The 21,535-nt window shown below is 45.8% G+C and overlaps 1 protein-coding gene across 1 annotated transcript in view; it reads left to right on the top strand.

Annotated features, from left to right (window-relative positions):
* Window positions 1-21,535, top strand: part of pex7 (peroxisomal biogenesis factor 7) — a 99,433-nt gene that overhangs the window by 69,152 nt on the left and 8,746 nt on the right. Inside the window, exon 10 of the mRNA XM_079255757.1 lies at window positions 12,440-12,539. Within this exon, the coding sequence (XP_079111883.1) occupies window positions 12,440-12,539 (100 nt within the window). The remainder of the gene's footprint in view (window positions 1-12,439; window positions 12,540-21,535) is intronic.

The raw sequence follows: 21,535 nt of genomic DNA, 5'->3' as shown, positions 1-21,535 counted from the left end.
GATTCTCATGGTGATGAGGTGGAACGGGAGGTTCTCATGCTGATGACGTGGAACGGGAGATTCTCATGCTGATGAGGTGGAACGGGAGATTCTCATCATGATGAGGTGGAACGGGAGATTCTCATCATGATGAGGTGGAACGGGAGATTCTCATGGTGATGAGGTGGAACTGGAGATTCTCATGGTGATGAGGTGGAACGGGAGATTCTCATGGTGATGAGGTGGAACGGGATATTCTCATCATGATGAGGTGGAACGGAAGATTCTCATCATGATGAGGTGGAATGGGAGATTCTCATCATGATGAGGTGGACTGGGAGATTCTCATGGTGATGAGGTGGAACGGAAGATTCTCATCATGATGAGGTGGAACCGGAGACTCTCATCATGATGAGGTGGAACGGGAGATTCTCATGGTGATGAGGTGGAACGGGAGATTCTCATGGTGATGAGGTGGAACGGGAGATTCTCATGGTGATGAGGTGGAACGGGATATTCTCATCATGATGAGGTGGAACGGGAGATTCTCATGCTGATGAGGTGGAACGGGAGATTCTCATCATGATGAGGTGGAACGGGAGATTCTCATCATGATGAGGTGGAACGGGAGATTCTCATGGTGATGAGGTGGAACGGGAGGTTCTCATGGTGATGAGGTGGAACGGGAGGTTCTCATGGTGATGAGGTGGAACGGGACATTCTCATGGTGATGAGGTGGAACGGGAGATTCTCATGGTGATGTGGTGGAACGGGAGATTCTCATCATGAGGTCGAACGGGAGCTTCTCATGGTGAGGTGGAACGGAAGATTCTCATCATGATGAGGTGGAACGGGAGATTCTCATCATGATGAGGTGGACCGGGAGATTCTCATCAGGATGAGGTGGAACGGGAGATTCTCATCATGATGAGGTGGACCGGGAGATTCTCATCAGGATGAGGTGGAACGGGAGATTCTCATCAGGATGAGGTGGAACGGGAGATTCTCATGGTGATGAGGTGGAACGGAAGATTCTCATCATGATGAGGTGGAACGGGAGATTCTCATCATGATGAGGTGGACCGGGAGATTCTCATCATGATGTGGTGGAACGGGAGATTCTCATCATGATGAGGTGGAACGGGAGATTCTCATCATGATGAGGTGGAACGGGAGATTCTCATGGTGATGAGGTGGAACTGGAGATTCTCATGGTGATGAGGTGGAACGGGAGATTCTCATGGTGATGAGGTGGAACGGGAGATTCTCATGGTGATGAGGTGGAACGGGAGATTCTCATGGTGATGAGGTGGAACGGGAGATTCTCATGGTGATGAGGTGGAACGGGACATTCTCATGGTGATGAGGTGGAACGGGACATTCTCATGGTGATGAGGTGGAACGGGAGATTCTCATGGTGATGAGGTGGAACGGGAGATTTTCATGGTGATGAGGTGGAACGGAAGATTCTCATCATGATGAGGTGGAATGGGAGATTCTCATCGTGATGAGGTGGAACGGGAGATTCTCATCATGATGAGGTGGAACGGGAGATTCTCATGCTGATGACGTGGAACGGGAGATTCTCATGGTGATGAGGTGGAACGGGAGATTCTCATGGTGATGAGGTGGAACGGGACATTCTCATGGTGATGAGGTGGAACGGGAGATTCTCATGGTGATGAGGTGGAACGGGAGATTCTCATGGTGATGAGGTGGAACGGGAGATTTTCATGGTGATGAGGTGGAACGGAAGATTCTCATCATGATGAGGTCGAACGGGAGATTCTCATCATGATGAGGTGGAACGGGAGATTCTCATGGTGATGAGGTGGAACGGGAGATTCTAATCATGATGAGGTCGAACGGGAGATTCTCATGGTGATGAGGTGGAACGGAAGATTCTCATCATGATGAGGTGGAACGGGAGATTCTCATCATGATGTGGTGGAACGGGAGATTCTCATCATGATGAGGTGGAACGGGAGATTCTCATCATGATGAGGTGGAACGGGAGATTCTCATGGTGATGAGGTGGAACTGGAGATTCTCATGGTGATGAGGTGGAACGGGAGATTCTCATGGTGATGAGGTGGAACGGGAGATTTTCATGGTGATGAGGTGGAACGGAAGATTCTCATCATGATGAGGTGGAACGGGAGATTCTAATTATGATGAGGTCGAACGGGAGATTCTCATCATGATAAGGTGGAATGGGAGATTCTCATCGTGATGAGGTGGAACGGGAGATTCTCATCATGATGAGGTGGAACGGGAGATTCTCATGCTGATGACGTGGAACGGGAGATTCTCATGGTGATGAGGTGGAACGGGAGATTCTCATGGTGATGAGGTGGAACGGGACATTCTCATGGTGATGAGGTGGAACGGGACATTCTCATGGTGATGAGGTGGAACGGGAGATTCTCATGGTGATGAGGTGGAACGGGAGATTCTCATGGTGATGAGGTGGAACGGGAGATTTTCATGGTGATGAGGTGGAACGGAAGATTCTCATCATGATGAGGTCGAACGGGAGATTCTCATCATGATGAGGTGGAACGGGAGATTCTCATGGTGATGAGGTGGAACGGGAGATTCTAATCATGATGAGGTCGAACGGGAGATTCTCATCATGATGAGGTGGAACGGGAGATTCTCATCATTATGAGCTGGAACGGGAGATTCTCATCGTGATGAGGTGGAACGGGAGATTCTCATCGTGATGAGGTGGAACGGGAGATTCTCATCGTGATGAGGTGGAACGGGAGATTCTCATCATGATGAGGTGGAACGGGAGATTCTCATCATGATGAGGTGGAACGGGAGATTCTCATCATGATGAGGTGGAATGGGAGATTCTCATCGTGATGAGGTGGAACGGGAGATTCTCATGGTGATGAGGTGGAACGGGAGATTCTCATCATGATGAGGTGGAACGGGAGATTCTCATCATGATGAGGTGGAACGGGAGATTCTCATCATGATGAGGTGGAACGGGAGATTCTCATCATGATGAGGTGGAATGGGAGATTCTCATGGTGATGAGGTGGAATGGGAGATTCTCATTGTGGATGTGTTCTCTGGCCTTTCTCTGTCCATCGCACCAGGAATGAAAGCACTTCTGGGTGAATAGTGGGTCCAACCCTGTACTGGAAGGTGGACATGATTAAGCTGACATCGAATCGAGACCCTGCTCTGGTTCGGTTTCATTACTTAAACTGTTGCTATGCTAACATCGATGCTCTGAGTGTCTGCTGCGTCTTCAGGTTTACCTGATACAGAGGTCTGATCACCTTAACCTTACTGTTCCTGAGAAAGTGCAGACGACATCATCTATATCTCTTGGGGGTTCTGGTGATCTAATAGAGATTTAGGGCTTCATGATGAATGCCTCCGGAGTGTGTTTTCCTCGTAATTAGCCTGCCTACTGTCCATTCTCAGAGATAATTCTCCAGTCATTCATTACTGCTGATAACAGGCTCCGGCCGGTTTATTTAATCTGATTATTATTAAAACACAGCCGAGTCACCAGCTTGACTGCAGACCAACCAGCCAGTTTTCTCTCTGAGTGTGTGTGTGTGTGTGTGTGTGTGTGTGTGTGTGTGTGTGTGTGTGTGTGTGTGTGTGTGTGTGTGTGTGGGTGTGGCAGCATGTGTTTGTATTGTTCTGAGTAATCCAGCGTATCAAAGTGATTATCAGCTGTTTGCAAACAACATTCAGCTGGTGTGTGTGTGTGTGTGTGTGTGTCTGTGTGTGTAAACACTGTAAGCATCGATCAGCAGCGACCGCTGGAGGCTCTAATGGCCTCATTAAGAGGAGATGCATGTCTTCACACTGCGGTTTACTGAAACATGACAGAAGATGCATGGCTTCATCTCTGTGCTCAGATTGTAATCATGCTGTTAACTTGGGCTTCGCTCCATTTGCTGCTGCTGAACTGAAGCTGTCAGTCATTCTGATTGCTTCATTTTAAATCTGAGCAGCTTCGGTGTGTTCAGCTTATTGCACCTCAGCTGTGTAAACACACCTGCTCAGGTGCTGAATGAACAGAAGATTCCAGCCTGCAGGTCCACAGCTGAGCGCAGGCTGGGAGCAAATACGTTTACAGTTCCTGGCTCAGATTGTTCTTCCCTCACTCATCTACCGGCCTGTCATTCATTCATCCATCCATCTGTCCGTCCGTCCGTCCATCCATCCATCCTTCCATCCATCCATCTGTCCGTCCGTCCGTCCATCCGTCCATCCATCCATCCTTCCATCCATCCATCCATCTGTCCATCCATCCGTCCATCCATCCATCCATCCATCCGTCCATCCATCCATCCATCCATCCATCTGTCCGTCCGTCCGTCCGTCCATCCATCCATCCTTCCATCCATCCATCTGTCCGTCCGTCCGTCCATCCGTCCATCCATCCATCCTTCCATCCATCCATCCATCTGTCCATCCATCCGTCCATCCGTCCATCCATCCATCCATCCTTCCATCCATCCATCCATCTGTCCATCCATCCGTCCATCCATCCATCCATCCTTCCATCCATCCATCCATCTGTCCATCCATCCATCCATACATCCATCCATCCATCCATCCTTCCATCCGTCCGTCCATCCATCCTTCCATCCATCCATCCTTCCATCCGTCCATCCTTCCATCCATCCATCCATCTGTCCGTCCATCCTTCCATCCATCCATCCATCCATCCTTCCATCCATCTGTCCATCCATCCTTCCATCCATCCATCCATCCATACATCCATCCATCCTTCCATCCGTCCATCGGTCCATCCATCCGTCTCTCCGTTCATCCATCCATCCATCCTTCCATCCGTCCGTCCATCCATCCTTCCATCCGTCCTTCCATCCATCCATCCATCCGTCCATCCTTCCATCCGTCCTTCCATCCATCCATCCATCCATCCGTCCTTCCATCCATCCATCCATCCATCCATCCATCCATCCATCCGTTCGTCCGTCCATCCATCCATCCATCCATCCATTCGTCCGTCCTTCCATCCATCCATCCATCCATCCGTTCGTCCGTCCATCCATCCATCCATCCATCCATCCGTTCGTCCGTCCTTCCATCCATCCATCATGCACACCACCCAGTCCGATGAGGGGCATGGGGAAGCTGGAGCCGATCCCAGCAGTCTCTGTGTGAAAGGCGGGGTACACCCTGGATAGTTTTGGTTATCTAGAAACTCATCCAGTTTCTGGGAGCTTGAAGTGTTTTGCAGAAACATTTCCCGGTTGGTTGGACTTGAACTCCTGCTTGATGGGATCTTGTTATTTCTACTTCCTGTCTGAAAGACACACCTGAAGTCCAGAAGTACATCTTCACAGCTCCATGGTTGTGTGTAAGCTTGGCCTCTGCAGAAAGCTGAGGCGTGTGAGATTACTGCACATGTCAGAGTAAAATCAGCTGGAACACAGGAGAAGATAAGGAAAGTCCACCTGGATCGATCTGACCGTTTCGTCTGGATGAGGGATCATGTGAGAATCTCTCGAGCGGTACGTCTGCACACCAGGCTTTTTATCCGTTCACTTGCATCCATGAAGACACGGATCATCTCTGATGGCGTCTGCAGCAGGAAACTGAGAGGACAGCTGATGTTTACTGGGGGCGGGAAAACCGAATGGAAAAATCAAATATCAGGATTTTTTGCTTCACAGTTTTAAAATAGATTTTTTTGTTAAAAATTAGATTTTTTCCCTCATAAATAAAAATGATCTATTATGTCATTTTCATTGTTTTTATTGATCTTTTTACGTGTCTTCTTGGGCGTTACAGCAGCAGAATGATGGTCTGGATGCTGGGTTGCTTTTTTCTAAATGAAATCAAGAAAAATAAAGAGCAAAAAAAAGTTTTGTTCTTTTTTCTTGTTTTTAATCTACAAAAATCAGGAAGATCAAAGAATTGTGAGAATCGCAATTTAAATCAAATCTGCACCGAAAAAACTGGAATCGAATCAAATCGGGACGAAAGCATCTCGTCACAGCCCTAAATGTTTCCTGAAGGAAGGCGTGACAAGAAGACGACTGGACGTTGGTGGAGATCTACAGGTTCTGCGCTCTGGAAGGAGATCCCTTCTTTACCCAACTTGTCTGCTGTCAGGTTGATGAGCAGCACATAAACCAGACCCTGGACCGACCAGTTCCATATCAGCAGCATCTGAAACACGTGAGGCTCGGTCCCGACATCAGATCACGTGTGCAGAGGATGTGAAGGTAATAAAACACCAGCTGATTGTTGCGGGAAGACAAACACAGTGGTTCATTCTGTCTTTTGGTAATTACTCAGCTGCTTTAGTGTTTCCCACAGCGGGAGCGTCCATTCCCCCGTCAGCTGCCTCTGGGTTCGGTACAACCCAGCGCGTCGCAACAGGACCACGAGGACACAAATAAAACAGCAGAGGCTCAGAAAACACCAGGATGTGTCAATAAGAGTGGAGAGAAGAGACGACGCTGATGTTTTCATTAAAACAGGAAATTAATGTCGACACACACAGGACTGAACGTTATCTAAAGCAAACATGAGACGTTAAATGAGGAAAACTTTGTGTGTTTTTACATCCAGACTCAGTCGTGGAAAACATTTTCCATGATAAGTTATGTTTTAAAGCTGAAAAAGCTGCCATCATACCCATAAAGCTCCCCGACCAGCCCGTCCCATCCACAGCTAACCCTCCATCAAGTCGGTTTCAGATCCGGTTGTCTGATCGGTGTGTAACCATCACACACAACCCTGTCTGCAGTTCAGGCTTCACACTCTGTGTCAGGGTGAAATGAACCAGAACCAGAACCAGAACCTCGGTCCTGGAGAGCACCTGGAGTTCTAGACCAGAACCTCGGTCCTGGAGAGCACCTGGAGTTCTAGACCAGAACCTCGGTCCTGGAGAGCCGCCGTGTTGAGGCCCTTCTCTGCTCCCTTACAGACGTAAACCAGGATGGAGGTTGCCGTCCTCATACTTCCATGCGTGTTTCTGTTGGCACGGTGGAGTCAGTTCATCGCCTGGTGGGCGGCGCAGAGTTCAGAGTTCACGTCTGTGTTCCGTATTATCGACTTCCAGGATAAATCAAGCTAACGTCCTCCGTGGCCTTTCCCTGTTTCTCTACTGTATGTCTCACTTGTCTTGTGTCGCTCGATGAAAACATGGTTCCAGTGTTGTAGTTTTCTAAAAGTTTTACCATTAAATCGGTGAATTCCGCCTTCATCTGCAGGAAGTGTAAGTTCTGCTGCTGTGGTTCGTAAGCAGGAGATCCCAGCTGCTGTCCAGGGAGGAACGTCCCCCTGCCTCTCTGTGACCTCTCATCAAGCTACTCTGTGTTCACATCTTCACTGCTCACCTCACAAGATCATACAGATATTAGTACATCTATTGATCAAGTTCTTCAGGTAAAATCCTACTGACAGAATTTTCTTTTTCTTTAAATTGAAACACATCGTTTGATTGGATGAAAAACTAAAACAGTGCAGCAGTCCTCACGGGGGAATCCAACTGGTGGCAACTTTCTGTCACTGAGCTTCAAGCGGACCGTTTTACATCTCTCTGGAGGTAGAAAAGCACATGGAGATGATTCGGCCAGCGTGAAGGTGGTTCCTCAGACAGTGGAGAGTTCTGGAGAGTCCTACAGACTTTAAAGCTGCACGACTAAACTGGCAGCAAGGCACCTTCCAGCGATGAGCCATCATTTTCATCTCCTTTCTTCTCTGAGGTCTCTTTGGAAAGTAAAAGTCAGTCTGATGCTGACTTTTTCTCTTTTCTTCTCTTCTATCTTTCCTTTGAAGTCCTGTAGTGTTTATGTGATGAGTCTACCGCTGTGCCTTTTTCCAACGCCAGACTGAATCCAGGATGATTGAAGTTGGACCGTTTCCCCGTTTTTCCTGGTCTCGGCTCATCCAGACACGTTCCTGATGAAGCACACACACGTACATGTTCAGTGTGAGCAGTGATTTACACTAACAACTCATTCACTCAGTGGATAATGCCCAACTCTCCCCAGACAGCCAGGACTCGCTGTGTACACCAGTGTGTGTTCATGTGTGTGTGTTGCAGTATTAATACGGGCCTAATGGAGCCTGTTGGGAGCTGCAGCTCCCTCTGAAAATGATTTAATTACATTTGCAAAGTGGATGAGTCTGGAGGGAGTGTTTGCTGCGTCAGGCCTGTTATGCACGTGCACGCGCACATGCATACACCATCCTGTCAGGACCAGGAAGAGAAACAGTCTTTCAATTAGTCTGATTGGCCGTTTCTACCGGAGGTCTGCAGGAGGTTTTATTGGCTCGCTCGCTCTCCACTTTGCTCGTTTCTTTCTCACAGTGAATTTTCATAACTTCTCTCTGCAGATTGTTTCCTCCCGTCCACCCCGTTACCGCTGTTCTCCCCGTTACCGCCCCGTTACCGCCCCGTTACCGCTGTTCTCCCTGTTCCCACCCCGTTACCGCTGTTCTCCCTGTTCCCACCCCGTTACCGCTGTTCTCCCCGTTCCCGCCCCGTTACCGCTGTTCTCCCCGTTCCCGCCCCGTTACCGCTGTTCTCCCCGTTCCCGCCCCGTTACCGCTGTTCTCCCCGTTCCCGCCCCGTTACCGCTGTTCTCCCCGTTCCCGCCCCGTTACCGCTGTTCTCCCCGTTCCCGCCCCGTTACCGCTGTTCTCCCCGTTCCCGCCCCGTTACCGCTGTTCTCCCCGTTCCCGCCCCGTTACCGCTGTTCTCCCCGTTCCCGCCCCGTTACCGCTGTTCTCCCCGTTCCCGCCCCGTTACCGCTGTTCTCCCCGTTCCCGCCCCGTTACCGCTGTTCTCCCCGTTCCCGCCCCGTTACCGCTGTTCTCCCCGTTCCCGCCCCGTTACCGCTGTTCTCCCCGTTCCCGCCCCGTTACCGCTGTTCTCCCCGTTCCCGCCCCGTTACCGCTGTTCTCCCCGTTCCCGCCCCGTTACCGCTGTTCTCCCCGTTCCCGCCCCGTTACCGCTGTTCTCCCCGTTCCCGCCCCGTTACCGCTGTTCTCCCCGTTCCCGCCCCGTTACCGCTGTTCTCCCCGTTCCCGCCCCGTTACCGCTGTTCTCCCCGTTCCCGCCCCGTTACCGCTGTTCTCCCCGTTCCCGCCCCGTTACCGCTGTTCTCCCCGTTCCCGCCCCGTTACCGCTGTTCTCCCCGTTCCCGCCCCGTTACCGCTGTTCTCCCCATTCCCGCCCCGTTACCGCTGTTCTCCCCGTTCCCACCCCGTTACCGCTGTTCTCCCCGTTCCCACCCCGTTACCGCTGTTCTCCCCGTTCCCACCCCGTTACCGCTGTTCTCCCCGTTCCCGCCCCGTTACCGCTGTTCTCCCCGTTCCCGCCCCGTTACCGCTGTTCTCCCCGTTCCCGCCCCGTTACCGCTGTTCTCCCCGTTCCCGCCCCGTTACCGCTGTTCTCCCCGTTCCCACCCCGTTACCGCTGTTCTCCCCGTTCCCACCCCGTTACCGCTGTTCTCCCCGTTCCCACCCCGTTACCGCTGTTCTCCCCGTTCCCACCCCGTTACCGCTGTTCTCCCTGTTCCCACCCCGTTACCGCTGTTCTCCCCGTTCCCGCCCCGTTACCGCCCCGTTACCGCTGTTCTCCCCGTTCCCGCCCCGTTACCGCTGTTCTCCCCGTTCCCGCCCCGTTACCGCTGTTCTCCCCGTTCCCGCCCCGTTACCGCTGTTCTCCCTGTTCCCGCCCCGTTACCGCTGTTCTCCCTGTTCCCACCCCGTTACCGCTGTTCTCCCCGTTCCCGCCCCGTTACCGCTGTTCTCCCCGTTCCCGCCCCGTTACCGCTGTTCTCCCCGTTCCCGCCCCGTTACCGCTGTTCTCCCCGTTCCCGCCCCGTTACCGCTGTTCTCCCTGTTCCCGCCCCGTTACCGCTGTTCTCCCTGTTCCCACCCCGTTACCGCTGTTCTCCCCGTTCCCGCCCCGTTACCGCTGTTCTCCCCGTTCCCACCCCGTTACCGCCCCGTTACCGCTGTTCTCCCCGTTCCCGCCCCGTTACCGCTGTTCTCCCTGTTCCCACCCCGTTACCGCCCCGTTACCGCTGTTCTCCCCGTTCCCGCCCCGTTACCGCTGTTCTCCCTGTTCCCACCCCGTTACCGCTGTTCTCCCTGTTACCACCCCGTTACCGCTGTTCTCCCTGTTCCCGCCCCGTTACCGCTGTTCTCCCCGTTCCCGCCCCGTTACCGCTGTTCTCCCTGTTCCCACCCCGTTACCGCTGTTCTCCCCGTTCCCACCCCGTTACCGCTGTTCTCCCCGTTCCCACCCCGTTACCGCTGTTCTCCCTGTTCCCACCCCATTACCGCTGTTCTCCCTGTTCCCGCCCCGTTACCGCTGTTCTCCCTGTTCCCACCCCGTTACCGCTGTTCTCCCTGTTCCCACCCCGTTACCGCTGTTCTCCCTGTTCCCACCCCGTTACCGCTGTTCTCCCTGTTCCCACCCCATTACCGCTGTTCTCCCTGTTACCACCCCGTTACCGCCCCGTTACCGCTGTTCTCCCTGTTCCCACCCCATTACCGCTGTTCTCCCTGTTACCACCCCGTTACCGCCCCGTTACCGCTGTTCTCCCTGTTCCCACCCCGTTACCGCTGTTCTCCCTGTTACCACCCCGTTACCGCCCCGTTACCGCTGTTCTCCCTGTTCCCACCCCGTTACCGCTGTTCTCCCTGTTACCACCCCGTTACCGTCCCGTTACCGCTGTTCTCCCTGTTACCACCCCGTTACCGCCCCGTTACCGCTGTTCTCCCTGTTCCCACCCCGTTACCGCTGTTCTCCCTGTTACCACCCCGTTACCGCCCCGTTACCGCTGTTCTCCCTGTTACCACCCCGTTACCGCCCCGTTACCGCTGTTCTCCCTGTTCCCATCGTCCTCCGCGTTACTGCCCCGTTACCGTCATTCTCCCCGTTACCGCCATCTGGTCTTCATACATAGTGAGACAATCAGATCTGGTTCTGGGTCTGATAATCCGCCTTCTGCATTGTATGGTCTCAGACTGGTTCTGTCTGAACTGCAGTGAATCCAGACTGGATTTAAAAAGTCTGAACAACAAAACAAGAGAAGAAATCAGATCTAAACCACATCCTGGACTGGTTTTAATGGTCTTAGTGGGGAATCCTAGTGTTTCAGACCCACATTTCAGACTTTATATCAGTTTGTTTCGGATTTTACTTCACAAGAGAACATTTTCAACAAGAAAAACATTAATTTCACGAAAACCAGTTCAGCTTTAAGACTCAGTCCATCATACAGACTGGCAGAGCAGATCCTCCACCAGAACCAGCAACAAAAACCTCCATCAGGACCAGAACCAGCAAGGAAAACCTCCATCAGGACCAGAACCAGCAACAAAAACCTCCATCAGGACCAGAACCAGCAAGGAAAACCTCCATCAGGACCAGAACCAGCAAGGAAAACCTCCATCAGGACCAGAACCAGCAAGGAAAACCTCCATCAGGACCAGAACCAGCAAGGAAAACCTCCATCAGGACCAGAACCAGCAAGGAAAACCTCCATCAGGACCAGAACCAGCAAGGAAAACCTCCATCGGGACCAGAACCAGCAAGGAAAACCTCCATCAGGACCAGAACCAGCAAGGAAAACCTCCATCAGGACCAGAACCAGCAAGGAAAACCTCCATCAGGACCAGAACCAGGAAGGAAAACCTGTATCAGGACCAGAACCAGCAAGGAAAACCTCCATCAGGACCAGAACCAGCAAGGAAAACCTCCATCGGGACCAGAACCAGCAAGGAAAACCTCCATCAGGACCAGAACCAGCAAGGAAAACCTCCATCAGGACCAGAACCAGCAAGGAAAACCTCCATCAGGACCAGAACCAGGAAGGAAAACCTCCATCAGGACCAGAACCAGCAAGGAAAACCTCCATCAGGACCAGAACCAGCAACAAAAACCTCCATCAGGACCAGAACCAGCAAGGAAAACCTGTATCAGGACCAGAACCAGCAAGGAAAACCTCCATCAGGACCAGAACCAGCAAGGAAAACCTCCATCAGGACCAGAACCAGCAAGGAAAACCTCCATCAGGACCAGAACCAGCAAGGAAAACCTCCATCAGGACCAGAACCAGCAAGGAAAACCTCCATCAGGACCAGAACCAGGAAGGAAAACCTGTATCAGGACCAGAACCAGCAAGGAAAACCTCCATCAGGACCAGAACCAGCAAGGAAAACCTCCATCAGGACCAGAACCAGCAAGGAAAACCTGTATCAGGACCAGAACCAGCTAGGAAAACCTCCATCAGGACCAGAACCAGGAATTTCCATCTGCACGGACCCGGGGGGTTTAGAGAGTAAATCCACATTCTAGTGAAGAAGATTCTGGAAAACATGAAATGAATAAATAGCCTGAGGGTTCAATTATGACACTGTTGTAGATTTTTACAACTTTGTTCTAAGTGTGTGTGTGTGTGTGTGTGTGTGTGTGTGTGTTTAGGTTCTGGGATTACAGCAGAGATCCGCCTCTACTGGACACCGTGGAGCATCACTCGGAGTTCGTCTGTGGATTAGACTTCAACCTGCACGTCCCCCACCAGGTAGCCCGCCACTCTTATCCCTCGCAGACCTGCAGCACATCGGTGTGCCTCCAGGTTCAAGTAGATTCAATTAAATTAAATTAATCTCAGAGGAAACTTGCAAATTATTCAGGTTTTTAACCCTAATTTGCGAGAAAACACATCTGTTTTTTTTAAATATATTCATTTTCCACTTTATCTAATTTAATAAAACAATATCTTTTGTTTCGTTGTCATGTGAGGTCAGGCAGTCCCAATTGTGAAATTAAAAAATGATTTCATTTCATTTATTCTCATTCATTTGTTTAATATTCAGTTGTATAAAGTTTTATTTCAGACATTTTATTAAACTTTTTAAAACTTTTTTATTTTGTGAATGGATCTGTGTGTGATTGCGGCTTTTTGCTCGTCGTCTCACTGCAGCTTTTTTATCTGCTGTCACAAACTCCTCGGTTTACACGCGTGTAAAATACATCATGCAGCAGCTTCTCTCAGAAGCCACGGACACTTTCCTAGTGAATCTCATAGCAAGCTGTCCCTAAACTTATGAGCTGAGGTTTGCAGAGGACTCTGAGACATGGCCGGGCAGCCCTCAGAGTTCTGTTCTATTCTGTTCTGCAGACGTAATGGGTCAACCTGACACGGGCGTCTTGCATTCCCGAGCTTCCTGTTTTGAACACTGTTGGTTGGTGTGTACCGTACATCAGCAGGCGGGGGTCAACACACACACACACACACACACACACACACACACGCTGTCAGGCCGCGGTGTGTTCCCGTGTTGGAGGACAGAAGCTGAGCTGAAAAGGCCAGTGGTGTCAGAATCAGATGTTTTTGGGCGGATCGGGACGGTTGATGCATCGGCTTGAATGACGCCCGGGGGGGGGGGGGGGGGGGGGTCAGATCAGGAAAACAGGGAACTCTTTTCAGTCTGCTGTCGTGTTTTTTAATTTTTAATGATTCTTATTCAGTATTTTTAATTTTAAACAATTTTAAAACAATTTAATACATAGTTATATTCATTCTGATTTTTTTATGTAAATAAAAATTGTTAAACTTATATTCTATTTAGTTTATCAATTTCTAAATTATGCTCTACTGAAATAGTTCTATTTAAGCAAAATATATTTTTTTAAAAAGGTTTAAAAACAAAACATTTAGAGAAAATATTTTTTTCATGTCGATAAAAATTTATCTTCTACTAAATATTCTATTAATCTAAATGTTCTCATGAATTTAAGTCAGAACTGGCATGTTTATTCAGATTAAATAATTTCAGACAAACATTTTTATGAAAATTGAATTTAAAATTATTTAATTTTGAAAAAAACTAACAAAATAAATTTTATTTTAAAATGACATGATTCAGGAAAAACCTTATTATTTCTTTTAAAAAATCAAATTTTCCATATTTAAATTAAAACTTAACTTATTCTCATTTATATAAACGGAATCAAAATATTTCATTTCTGACATAAATTTATAGAAATTTATTGTGTTTTACATAAAATGTAAAGATTTCTCAGATTTCATCAAATCAGAAAAAACTAAATATTGTTTCTTTTCAAATTAAAATAAATAAACATTTTTTAAACCTGCATTTTTGTTTTGTTGTTTTTATTAAATTATTTTCATGGAATAGATCAGTTTTGTATATTTATTTCTTTGTAAAGATCCTGCAGCAGCAGCGATTCCACATTTTGGAGCAGATCAATGGCAACATGAGCCAGCTCCAGCGAGGTCGTGATATGATGTTGTCTCATCTCCCACACTAAGTGGAGAACAAACTTTACTCTAAATGGTAGAAAAACGTTGGAAATCACTGCTGAGAGGTAGTTAAAGTGATTGTCCTGGTCTGAAATCGCTCTCACTTCAAACTGAAACCTCGGAGGGAATTACTGCTGAACGGCTGCAATTTGTCCCTCAGACAAGTTCCAACCCAGTCGGGAACGTCTGATCATATTCAGCTCTTTTCTCTTCTTAATCGAATGAAACCAGGTTCAGAAGGTCAATATTAATGTTTAAAAGTGATCAGGCAGCTCTCTGGTCTCCATGGAGACGACCCTCAAACATCTCGTCAATGTTGGTGATCTCTTCGTCCTCCATTAAACTTGTTCCAGGTCTAAAGGCAGTAAATGCTATTCAATTTCAATAAACTCTCAATGTCTCGTGTTGCTATGGTAACCTCATGGTTAAAAAATCCCTAATTAATCCATTCAAATTTAATAAATCCAATGTCAGTTCATAAAACAAAGAGATCAATGTTTTATATGTGTCCTTCTCCAGTGACAGCAGGGACCCTTGTCTTCCGTTACCTACTGCAGGATCTTAGCTTCTAAACGCATCATAGAGGTTTCCTGTCGCCGCCGCCAAAAACATAATGCTACACTCACGTGTTTTTACAGCCAGTTTAGCAACTTATTGTTTCTCATATTAGCAGCTAACGTGAAGATCATGAGAGCTTACATTTGCATCTAACGCTTAGACTGTGACTCTCATATTAGCAGCTAACGCTAAAACCGTGGCTCCCACATTAGCAACTAACATGAGCTCTCACATTAACAGAAAATGCTCAGATCATGAGCGCTTACATTAGCGGCTAACACTAAGACCATGGCTCTCATATTAGCAGGTAACGCTAAGTCTGTGGGGCTCACATTAGCAGCTAATGCTAAGACTTTGGTCCTCACATTAGCAGCTAATGCGAAGACTGTGGTCCTCACATTAGCAGCTAATGCTAAGACTTTGGTCCTCACATTAGCATCTAATGCTAAGACAGCTCGCTTATGTTTAGTAAATGCTGAATGTTTTGAAATTAACAGGAAGTTTTGCCACCAGTCACATTATTTAGGAAAAAAATTGGATAACAGACTGGTAAACTGGTAAATGTTGACAACCTCCATTGGAATGCTGTATTTCAGAAGTGGATGTAGATTTGTCAAACATGATTATGTAAGTAATAAATAGTAAATTAAGTCGTGAAATTTAAGTAATCTGAATCCTCCCAGAAATCTGTATTGATGGTCATGCTAGCTCTAAGAATGCTAAGACTGTTGGTGTTGGGCGGCGTTGTGGTTCCAGAGGATCAAGCTCAGCAAATGTTCTGCTTTCTTGTTCGGTTATTTTCATGTTTCCAGTTTTCCTCATGGCTGTTTGGTCTCATGGAAGAAGAATGCCACTTGGTTTAGCTTCAGGAAAACTCTATGTGAGTCCAACAGACATGAGTTAATGTTCCCTCACCAGCACCTGGGCTGATTAACCCTGATTTTGTCTCATCATGATGCTCCAAGCTGCGTCCACGTTGCAGAGCTGATCAGGTGTTTTATCCAGAGATCAAACATGAGATGGAGGTGACTCCTCATCCTCAATCCAATGAGGCGGTGTGGACCGCGAGACGGTGAAGCAGTTCTGCTTTACTTCCCACTGAAACGTTCAGAGGAGCGAGGTTTGAATCTGGACGAGAAGCACCAGCAGTTTTAAAGGATCATTTTCAGTCTGACTGGAGGGAAAGGAAGAACTCATCGCAGTCGGCATCTTTAACACGTACAGACAGGAGGAAGGACGGATGTCCAGCAGAAGAAAACGCCGAGCTTCTGTTGTGAGAACTCGCTGTGAACTCATCATTTCCATGAACGTGACAGCAGATTGCAGTAATCCTGACATTAAACTAATCTACCAGAAACTCGACAACTCTGCCTCGTCTGTCCAACCGGACACACCGAACCTCCCCGCTCTGCTAATTAAATACTTTAGCTTCACACGTTCTGGCCTGCTTGTTGACTGCTTGTAGAATGAGTGTGAGTGGTTATGGCGCTCCCCTCCCCCTCCACACGGCGGCCGTGGTCTTCTCCAGGCGTAATCCGTGTGCGCGTGATGGATCGCCCTCGTTACAGCATCACAGGCCAAACTGCACACGCTTCACCACGGTAGGTGGTTTGCTGCTCGGAGACCAGATGAGGTGATAGATCACACAGCCACGTGCTGGAGTCTGGGTCCGTTATTTTACAAAAACCCCCTCCAGCCCAGCAAAGCAGATTCATGTTCCACATCTGAGGAGGAAAACCGCCTGCTTGCAGTAAAACCTTCCCTCTGAAACGGGCTTTTGACGTTTGACGTGGACCGACTTGTCCGGTCAGAACTTATAGTAGAGCTGAAGCGAGGCGAGTTTATTTGTACAGAACAGGGCAGCAGCTCGGAGATCCGGGGGTTTTTCAGACGTTATAACAAAGACTGGATCCAGATGACCAGAGGTCTGGTAGGGTCATATCTGGACCATTCAGAGCTTTATAGACCATAGCTGGACTGATGTGGTCCAGTTTCTTGGTCTTTGTGAGCGGCAGAGGTCTGAATGAGCTGCAGGTGTCTGAGATACTCTACTATGGAGCCGCAAAGAACCCGTTACTGTGATCCACATGAAGATGAAAACCTGGACCAGTTTTTCCAGGTCCTGCTGAGACATCAGATCTTTCTTATATTCCAAAGGTGATAGTAAGAGGACTTTGTGGTTCCCTTGGTGTGTTTTTCATAAAGGTCTGGTTGGTGGTTTTTAAGTCCCAGTCCATCACTACACCCAGGTTTCTGGTCTGGTTGGTGGTTTTAGGTCCCAGTCCATCACTACACCCAGGTTTCTGGTCTGGTTGGTGGTTTTTAAGTCCCAGTCCATCACTACACCCAGGTTTCTGGTCTGGTTGGTGGTTTTAGGTCCCAGTCCATCACTACACCCAGGTTTCTGGTCTGGTTGGTGGTTTTAGGTCCCAGTCCATCACTACACCCAGGTTTCTGGTCTGGTTGGTGGTTTTTAAGTCCCAGTCCATCACTACACCCAGGTTTCTGGTCTGGTTGGTGGTTTTAGGTCCCAGTCCATCACTACACCCAGGTTTGTTTGTTTGTTTGTTTATTCATTTGTTTCAAACCAAATTCACAATTTGCAAAAACAATTTTACAAAAACAATTTTACAAATTTTTTTTTACAATTTTGGTTTGAAAAGGGGGATGGGAGAAGCAATGCTTATTTTAGTCCACCCCCTTCACACACCACGCAGCATAACACAAAACAAAATTACAAAATTTACACAATAATCAACACAGACAAGACAAGACAAGACAATGACAAAGACAGGCCCAACGCACTCCCGACCGCCCCCCGCTCTTCCCGATCACATGACTTCAATACATTTTAACATGTTGTTATCAACCATGTGTTTTACACAGCAAACATAATCAGGTAATACACTTCTAACACATACTATATAGACAGAAATTTGACACTCGGTGCATGTGCCTGGCCATGAAGTTTTCACTGCCTCATCTCCTCCTGGTACTCACTCATTACCTTCCTTTTAAACATACTTTTAAACAACAAAAGATTTTTACAAGTTTTCATTTCCTCAGATAAGTTGTTCCATAGAGTGACTCCCCTCACAGAAATACACATAGCCTTTAGAGTTGTCCTTACTTTTGTCTGATATAGTTTATGACTTCCTCTCAAATTATATGCATGATGAGCATCTCTATCTTGAAATAAATTTTGAATATTGACAGGCAGAGAATTTGTTGATGCTCTGTACATGATTTGTGCCATTTTATAATTTACCACATCATGTAATTTTAAGTTAAATGTGTTAAGAAAAAGTGGGTTGGTGTGATCATTATATTTAACTTTATGAACAACTCTAATGGCTCTTTTTTGGAGAATGATCAATGGTAACAAATTTGATTTGTAACAATTTCCCCACACTTCGATACAGTAATTTAAATATGACATTATGAAGGAATGGTAAAGGATAAGCAAAGCACTCTGATTCAGTATCAGACTACATCGCTTCATCACACCCACACACTTGGCAACTTTTGAGCGCAAGTAACAGATATGGGGTTTCCAAGACATCTTTTCATCAATAACCACACCTAAAAACACAATTTGCTGTACTCTTTCTATTACTGTATTTTGTATGGTTATTTGTATTGGCATATCCTTTTTCCGGTTACCAAACAGTATAAGCTTCGTCTTTTTTACATTCAATGACAGCTTATTTATATTAAACCAGTTTTTTTAATTTATACATTTCTTCATTAACATCTTTCAGAAGTTTCTCCAGGTCATGCCCTGAACATAAAATATTTGTATCATCTGCAAAAAGTATAAATTTCATTATTTCAGATATTTTACAAATATCATTAATGTAAAGTAAAAATAGTGTTGGCCCGAGAATAGAGCCCTGAGGCACACCACACTTTATATTCTTACAATTAGATTTATACTGTTCAACCTGGACAAACTGATGCCTGTCCCTCAGATAACTCCCTATCCATCTATGTGGTAGTCCTCTAATGCCATATTTTTCCAATTTATCTAGTAATATGCTATGATCAATGGTATCAAAAGCCTTTTGTAAATCAATAAAAATTCCCATAATAAATTTATTGTTGTCAATATACCTTGTGATTTCCTCCACTAATTCAATTAAGGCAAGTGATGTTGATCGATTTTGTCTAAAACCATATTGGCTATTAGAGAGCAATTTATTTTTTTCAATAAAAGTATGTAATCTTGAATTAAATAGTTTTTCTAGTATTTTTGAAAACTGTGGTAAGAGAGAGACAGGACGGTAGTTTGTAAAGGTGTGTTTATCACCTGCTTTAAATAATGGAACTACTTTTGCAATTTTCATTTGAGAAGGAAATTGTCCATGCTCAAATGATAAGTTGCATATATGTGTAAATGGTTTAACTACAGCCTCTGCAACATTCCTAATTGTTCTCATGTCGATCCCATTAAAATCCTGAGATGTTTTATTACTACATTTTCGTATTGCCTCTAAGACTTCCTTCTCGTCAGTAGGGGTGAGGAACATTGAGTTTGTATTTGTTTCTATTAAATTACACACAGGTTCACTATCAGTTGGGATTTTTCCAGCTAGTTCAGGTCCTATATTTACAAAAAAATTTCTCAACAATTTCCTCCTTATTAGCTATAACATTCCCATTCTCCATAAAAAACTCTGGATAACATGAACTTTTAGAACCACCACCAATTATACTTTTTAGTATATTCCACAAACCATGAATATCGCTCCTTTTACTGTTGAGTAATTTAGTATAAAAAGCCTTTTTACTTTCTCTTAAAATACTTGTTAGCTTGTTTTTATATAGTTTATATTTCAGCTCCGTTTCACTTGTTCTGTGCTTAAGAAACTGTTTATGTAAATTATTTTTCTTTTTGCATGCATTTAACAGTCCCTTTGTGATCCAAGGAGTTTTTGAGTTATTTTTCTTTCTACATTTTCTAAGTGGACAATTCTTTTCATATAATAAACTGAATATTTCACTGAAAGAATTGTAAGCTGTGTTCACATCTAGCTCCTCATAAAGTTCCAATCATAAGATGCTAAGTCATTCTTTAGGTTAATTAGTGATTGCTCAGTTTTAATCCTATAGTAATTGACACCATCATCCTTGATTGCTTTGCAGTTAACATTGTACACCATAAACACTGGAAGATGATCACTGATATCGTTTAACAACAATCCACTATGAATTTTATTATCTAATATATTAGTAAAAATATTATCAATTAAAGTCGCACTTTGTGCTGTTATTCTGGTTGGTCTTAAAATTAATGGATAAAAATTATTACTAAACATCATATCAGTGAAGTCCTCCGTAATTTTGTGATTATTTTTATTTAAAAGGTCTACATTGTAGTCTCCACATAATATAATTTCTTTGTTAATTTTTTTATCGAACAGCCGCTCGATCCAGTCTTTAAAAAGATTAATATCTGAACCTGGGGCCCTGTAAACACAGCTTCCAAGAATTCTTCTCCTTTTTTGTAGCACAATTTCCACAGTTATACATTCAAATACATCCTCCACAGCCATTGACATATTTTCTATCATTTTACAACTAATAGCTTCGTCAATATATAAAGCCACACCCCCTCCATTCCTATTCTTTCTGTTCATACAAAACATTTCATAGCCGTTCATCGTAAAGTCCATACCTTTATCCATGTTTATCCATGTTTCTGAGACTGCTATTATATTAAAAGGTGATTTGAATTGGGACAAATAGTCTTTGATACTTTCAAAATTTTTATAAAGACTTCTGCTATTAAAATGGACTATTGATAGCTTGTTATCCAGTGTAATAGTTTCATTAAAAGTTGTGTTAGTGTAGTATGCACAGTTATTGTTAATATTTTTAAAAATATTATTGTCAGGATCCATATCACTCAACCCCTTTCGAGATTCATAGTCAGGAAACTGGAAATAGTTTAAATTTAAATCAGAAACATCCTCTAATGAGGACGAATTATCACTATCATAACTGTACATACTACTCTGTCTCAGAAACATAGAACCGGGAAGAGCGGGTACACGATCTGGGAGCAAGGGCCACAAACGAAAAGACAGACAGACAGACAAACGGACAAGGACAAAGACACGCAAAGACAAAAACACACCACAAAACAAAAAACTCACATTTCCACAAACAAACACAAACAGCCACACTACACACATCACACACATAATAGAAAAACAAATCAAGATCATAAACCACAAGGAAAAAGAAAAAAATATATATATATATAAAAAAAGAGGATGCCTGTAGGCACTGACTTCTATGCTAATATATTTATTAGAAATTCATAACGCTGTTCTTTTAAAAAAAAGTTTACAAAAAAATAATCACTCACTGAGCAAAATAGCAAATTATACACCAACAGCTCATAGTCCGCTGCCACTTTGCGACATTCTATCGCAGCACACACGGTTCACGGCAAGCCTTTTACGGCAAACACTGCACTTGCCTAGCCAAGTTGAGTTAAGAAAGTTCACTAACCGGTGTGTTTATCATTATTTAACTTAAACTGCCATTTGCAAAATAGTCAATAGTTCCTGGAACAGACAGTTAAGTACCAGATCGCTCAATCAAAAGTCTTACTTACGTCGCCGATCCAGAGGGAAGATCTCGAAAGAACTGCTCAGCTTCTTTGGAGCAGCGGAACATTTTTG

The sequence above is a fragment of the Telmatherina bonti genome, assembly GCF_933228915.1.
Source record: "Telmatherina bonti genome assembly, chromosome: 16".
Taxonomy (NCBI): domain Eukaryota; kingdom Metazoa; phylum Chordata; class Actinopteri; order Atheriniformes; family Telmatherinidae; genus Telmatherina; species Telmatherina bonti.
The sequence above is the reverse complement of the archived record's forward strand: the minus strand, read 5'-3'. Positions and strand labels throughout refer to the sequence as shown.